Source organism: Frankliniella occidentalis, unplaced genomic scaffold (assembly GCF_000697945.3).
Source record: "Frankliniella occidentalis isolate FOCC.00 unplaced genomic scaffold, Focc_3.1 Scaffold284, whole genome shotgun sequence".
NCBI lineage: Eukaryota > Metazoa > Arthropoda > Insecta > Thysanoptera > Thripidae > Frankliniella > Frankliniella occidentalis.
The window spans coordinates 224,592-230,389 of record NW_026267410.1 but is presented as its reverse complement, the minus strand read 5'-3'; the positions used below and the strand labels follow the sequence as shown (position 1 = coordinate 230,389).

General features: G+C 55.6%; 2 protein-coding genes across 2 annotated transcripts; both read right to left on the bottom strand.

The window, feature by feature from the left end:
• Positions 1-6: 6 nt before the first annotated feature.
• On the bottom strand, positions 7-3,030 carry LOC113216295 (glucose dehydrogenase [FAD, quinone]-like). The gene is made up of 5 exons (XM_026436047.2): positions 2,884-3,030; positions 2,169-2,661; positions 1,274-1,330; positions 822-1,082; positions 7-749 (listed from the first exon to the last, which is right to left on the bottom strand). Exons 1-5 carry the CDS (start codon positions 3,012-3,014, stop codon positions 195-197), a joined length of 1,497 nt encoding a protein of 498 aa, XP_026291832.2. The 5' UTR covers positions 3,015-3,030; the 3' UTR covers positions 7-194.
• Positions 3,031-3,199: 169 nt separating this feature from the next.
• Positions 3,200-3,845, bottom strand: LOC127750900 (uncharacterized; the record flags this gene model as incomplete). The annotated part of the gene is made up of 1 exon (XM_052273578.1): positions 3,200-3,845. A coding segment is annotated over exon 1 (564 nt), but the record flags the coding sequence as incomplete, so codon positions are not given.
• Between the last annotated feature and the right edge of the window lie 1,953 nt (positions 3,846-5,798).

Genomic DNA, 5,798 nt, shown 5'->3' with positions numbered 1-5,798 from the left:
CTTAGAGTTGTAGTTCTACTGCATTCATTACAGAATTCAGAACACATATTAGAGAACATCTGCGCTTAAGGTAGAAAAACGGGGGGGGGGGGCATTTGAGCCCCCTTGCCCCCCACTTCTGCGGTCCCACCGTGGGACGTGAGGGGGAGGATGAGGACTTTTGGTGGTCATTCGTCCTGGGCGCCGCGGGCGGCCTACCCCCAGGTCTGCCGGATGAAGTCCGCGCCCCGCTCGGCCAGCATGATGACGGGGGCGTTGGGGAGGCCGCTGGGCAGCAGCGGGAAGGAGCTGGCGTCCACGACGCGGAGCCTCGGCACGCCGCGCACCTGCATCCTGGAGTCGAGCACGCCGGGCCGCCCGGGCGCCGCCATGCGCGCCGTGCCCGCCGTGTGGGAGGGGTTGAGCGTGTGCGTGCGCGCCGCGCACTCCCAGTAGGCCGTCGAGCCGAAGGCGTGCTGCTCGCAGCCGGCCAGAGGCGCACGGTTCAGCGTGAGGTTGGCGGCGCGGAAGGCGGGCGTGTTCTCGAGCGCGGCCGACATCTGCAGCGCCTGCACGAGCAGCCGCAGGTCGCGGCCGGGCTTGTCGCCGAGCAGGTTGAGCCGGATGAGCGGCGGCGCGAGCGGGTCAGCGCTACGCAGCCGCACCGAGCCCACGCTCTTGCAGTCCAGCAGCACGGGCGTCACCTGGATGCGGTCGTAGTACAGCGGATCCTGCGGCGGCGCGCGGTTGCACACGTTCCCGCCGCGCGACTGTGGCACACCGGGGTGTTTTAGTCAGAGGCTGCGTGACGACGGGGTGGTGCTGCGGGGACGATGACTCACCTTGGGGATGATGCCTAAGAACCGCAGGTTCCACACAGGCCGGCTGTCGACGGACGGCTCCGGCCCTCTGACGAAGGCGGTCACCTCCTCCGGCCCGATGGACGACAGCGGGCCGCCCGGGACGAAGTTCGTGAAGTCCTGCTCGCGGGCGTTGATGTCGGCGGGCAGGGCGGGCCAGCCCTGCGGCAGCAGGAACTCGACGCCGAGGCTGGACACGTGGTTCATCAGGTTCTCGCCGACGTCGGGGAGGTCCTTGACGACCTATGGGCAGCAGAGGCAAAAGGCGGGTGAGTCGCACCGTCGGCGCAGCGTGTGCCGAGGGGTACTTCACTCACAAATATCTACGTACACCCTAAAAAACGAAAAAAAAAAAAAAAAATGGAAAACAAAGAAAAATTCGTGTGCGCTTGAAGTGAAGCATCCCTCGGCGCATGTCCGGTTTTGGAGCGTACCTTAATGCCGAGTGACGAGAGGTGCTCCTTTGGGCCGATTCCGGACAGCATAAGGATCTGCAACAAGAGACACGGGGCACATCAGTGAGCACGTCGAGCACCCCCTAGATGACTCAAGCGACCCTGGATTAGGCAGGAGTACCCCCGGATGGACCCTCGGACCAACGCGAGGCATGCACTGCGAACGCGGGGTCCCGTCGATTGCGGACATTGAGGGAAGAAACAGGGGATTATAAAGGGGAAAAAGAGAAATTATCGATTGCGGACATCCCCGTTCAGGCGCTAGCGTCCTGGGGAACCCGGAGCGAGCACTGCTGCCGCGCTGCCTCGCGCACACTAGATGAGAGTGGCGTGGCCACTAAATGGTCACGCTATCAAAAACTAAAATAATAACTCTTACTGCGCTCAATGAACACCAACAGCATCTGGTACAGCAACAACAGCAGTACGTTTCTGATTTCCTGTATAGAGATAGGTTTTGTTAGTTTAGGTTTGCTTCATTTTTTAATTTAATAAGCTTTGCTCTAGCTTCGCTTAACTCTTCTCATCAAACAATATCGTGTCTAATTTCCTGCATTGAGTTAGGTTTGTTAGTTTCGGTTTGCTTAATTGTTATTTACAAACAGGCAAACAGGAAAGAAATTGCAGGCGGACATTGTAGCTGCAAACAAATACTCAGGCAATAGAGCCCGTTGTTAGGCCCTTAGACAGTGGCCGACCGTTGCTCCCTATCGCACCGCACGTGTATTCTGTATTCGCCCGGGGATGTCCGCAATCGACAATTTCTCTTTTTCCCCTCATAATCCCCCGTTTCTTCCCTCAATGTCCGCAATCGACAGTCCAGCTGCTCACCCCCTCAGGTATGTCGGCAATCGACGTACACTAGCGAACGCACCTGGGGCGAGTTCATGACGCCGGCGCTCAGCACCACCTCCTTGCTCGCGTACGCCCTCTTGAGCGTGCCGGTGTATCCGTCGCGGTACTCCACGCCGCTGGCCTCGCCGCGGCGGAACAGGACCCTGGTGACGTGCGCGCGCGTGCGCACCTCCAGGTTGGGCCGGTCGAGCACGGGCCTGAGGAAGGCCGTGTTGGCGCTCGCCCGCTCGCCGTTGATGGTCGTGGTCTGCGCCATGGAGACGCCCGCCTGCACGGCGCCGTTGGGGTCCCGCTCGTCGAGGCCGATGTCCTTCATGGCCTGCACCAGCACCTTGCTGACGGGGTCCACGGCGGGCAGGCGCTGGACGGGGAGAGGCCCGCCCCTGGAGTGGAACGTGGTGTCCCTCGCCAAGTCCTCCTCCAGGGCGTTCTCCGAGCGCAGGAAGAAGGGAAGGACGGAGGGGAAGAGCCAGCTTTCGTCCTCCAGCACGTTACCCCAGTCGTCGTAGTCTCTGCGGGTGGCGGAACAACTCTGTACTACTGAGCAGGGATAACGTCTACTCGATACTCATCCCGACTACTCCAGAACCCCAACCCCACCCGTTCGAGGATATAACAGGTCGATTTACCCCGACGGATACGAAAGGAGCAGAAGGGGAGGGGTTAAAATCATCGTCGTAAAAAAAAGATGGGCAACTCAAAGTCACAACCCCGAGCCCTGACTCATCGCTTACTCCCGGCTGCCGCGGATGTAGACGTGGCCGTTGATGGCGCTCGAGCCGCCCAGGACCTTCCCCTTGGGGCAAGGGCAGCCCGTGTTGTTGCAGTGGCCCTGCTCGCGCTCCGACCGGTAGCGCCAGTTCATGTCGGTGAGCTGCAGGTTCCTGCGAGCAGTAATAACGAATGATAAGCCGGCGTGTGGGTGGGTGGTTAGTGTGCTGCGTGTGTGTGTGTGTGTGATGTTGCCGCGGCGTCATGTGTAGCTGTACAGAGATATAGAGAGAGAGAGAGAGAGAGAGAGAGAGAGAGAGAGAGAGAGAGAGAGAGAGAGAGAGAAAGGGTAGGGGTGGGAGACATACAAATGTTGCGGAAGCGGATGGGTTTCTCACCGAAAGAAAGAGCAAGAAAATGGCATGCCACGGCCGGAGTGAGGAGTGACCAGGCCACGGGGAATTCCAGACGTGAACACTCGCATGTCGGGAGATAAGGCGGTGTGGGCGAAATGTTTGGCGGGTATGGCGTCGGGAGCCGGTGGACAGGGCGGGGCGTGCAGGAAGCAGTGATACTGGGGATCAGGGGGTCGCCCAAGTCCAGGGCCACGCACCTGTAGGTGGCGGGGACCTGGGTCTCCGGGGGCTCCGTGCCGCCGGCCTCCAGGAGCAGCACCCTCCAGTGCTGGACTTCGCTAAGGCGGCTGGCCAGGACGGAGCCCGCCGACCCGCCGCCCACGACGATGAAGTCGAAGGCGGGCGACTGCAGGGGCGGCGGCGGCCGCTTCAGCTCGTCGCGGTCCCGGCGCGCGCTCAGCGTCACGAAGAAGAGCGTGAAGAGGGAGACGGCGGGGCAGGCGTTCTGGGCGCCTGAGGCCAGCAGTGTGGTCGTTGCCGCCTCCATGTCGACGGCCGAAATGAGCAGGACGACTCGGCCAGACCCGTTAAGTAGCCCCGTCCGTTCTGCGGGTGGTGCCGACCCAGGAAGGTTTTATAGCAGACCGTCCTGGCGGGGGCGGGGCGCGGGGCGGTGGGGGCCCACACCTGACGATTTGTGACGAACTGTAGACAAATAAGATATGGGAACGCAGCACGCAGCAGCTTCTCGCCAATCGCCAAGAAAGGGGAATTCATCCGATGATAGCGTCAAGATAGCGCCCTGGTAAAGCCATTGCACAACTTGCGAAGTTGGGTAGCCGCGTTTTGCGTCATCAAGAATTTTTGGCTGTCTAAGCGGGGATGTATATTTTTTGTCCCACCAATTAAAACAAGCAGGTCCGCCCTTCCGCCAAACGAAGTTGCCAGCTCCGCTTCGCTCCGCCGGCAACTCCGTTCGGCAGGGGCCGGGCCTGCTTGGCCTGCCGACGGCGATGGTCGGGCCTGCGGCCCGACCATTTCTGTCACGCGATTTGTTGAAGAACATGATCGACTGATGTAGCGGGCCTTCGCCCCGCTTAAACCAGTCATCTTTGAGTTTGCCCTGAAGACTCGAGAAAGGGAGGTAACGGTGAAGCACCGCGACTACAACCCACCCTTCTGCTTAGAAAACGTTTTTTGGGGGTGGGGGGGGAGTTTCCTTTCTATTTTGCGGTTTTTAGGCCTTTATAGACCCCCGATTAGGGGTGCCTATTGCATTCGCCCGAAAGTTTATTCTTGACGATGGCCCCTTATGGCAGAGCCAAGCGAATTTAATGAAATTTGAATAAAAAATACTTCAGAAAATTAGAAATTTTTTCAGATATGTTTAATGCAATTTTGTCTGATAAAATTTGAGAAATTTGAGTTTGCATCCACTCGTTTCCATGGAAATGACGAGCTGAGCAGCAGGCCGAGTCGAGCCAGATAAATTTCGGCCAATCACACATTTCCGCGGGAAAGTTTGACCAATGGAATCGGTCGCCTGTTGCTTTGTACAACCCTACCCAAAAATTATTTGACCCTGGCGTCGATTCGGTGGTCACGTTTAAATAATGACAACTGGCCGCCGTGTATAAAGATGCAGCACAGACGCTGTTTTGAACGCGGCCGCTGGGCGCCAGCCACGGTCTTGATTGTTGGCTGGGACGGTAGTTCCGCCTTGTAATAATTTCGTTTGAAACGGGGCGGAAAGTATACTGATGCAGCCAACCTATAACTAAAAATAGATATTATGTTTTTACCTCATTTAAAATTTTAGGTGTCAATGTATAATATACAATACGTCTAAAGGTATACGTTTTTTATGTATGAAAACATTATCAGAGATCTCTTAATCTGAAGCTATGGTAGTAATATTTTCGAAAAGTTCACGTTCCTTGTCGTGAATGTTATTGCGGTGTTCACTCAAGCAAGCTAGCTTGGCGAACGATCAGCTTTCTAAACTTTGAAATATTTCTAATAGACAAATTGTTTAGAATTTTCAGTGCACAGGAAATTAACCAACGTAAATATGAAAATTTTCAGTTGACAATTGAATTATTCTGATCCACATAAATTTCCTAGATATTTGGCTGCAGTGTACAGAAAAATCAGAAGCTAATGTAATGAATCGTTTCAGTATTATTATGCCAATTTGTTCACATTAAAATTTAAGGGGGAAATTGCTATCTTTTTGAGCGTGGCGTTGTGTTTTGTGGGAGTGAACCTTGAGATCTCCTGAAAATTTGAAGTCTCTAGCACATCTTCTTGTGGAACAGACAGACAGACACACATACAGACAGACACACAGACACAAGGTCGTTTGCATAAGCCCGCTGGATAGCTTTTTCAAAGCAGAAGGGCGGGCTAAAAAGGGTATTTTTATACATTTTTAAGATTGTATTTTGGTGGTGTGTTTTTTGTTCTCCCTGTCATTTGTCCTAAGAAATGGGATTTTCTCGTTGGTTTTTTAGCCCGCCCTTCTGCTTTGAAAAAGCTATCCAGCTATGTGAGAACCCAAAGTCGCGAGGTGGGAAAAGCAG

Coding starts and splice junctions, on each gene's coding strand:
- LOC113216295 (XM_026436047.2), bottom strand. CDS start 3,014: ATGAACTGGCGCTACCGGTCGGAGCGCGAGCAGGGCCACTGCAACAAC. Junction 1,083..1,273: donor TCTCGTCACTCGGCATTAAG/GTACGCTCCAAA, acceptor TGCTGCCCATAG/GTCGTCAAGGACCTCCCCGA. Junction 750..821: donor TCTTAGGCATCATCCCCAAG/GTGAGTCATCGT, acceptor GGTGTGCCACAG/TCGCGCGGCGGGAACGTGTG.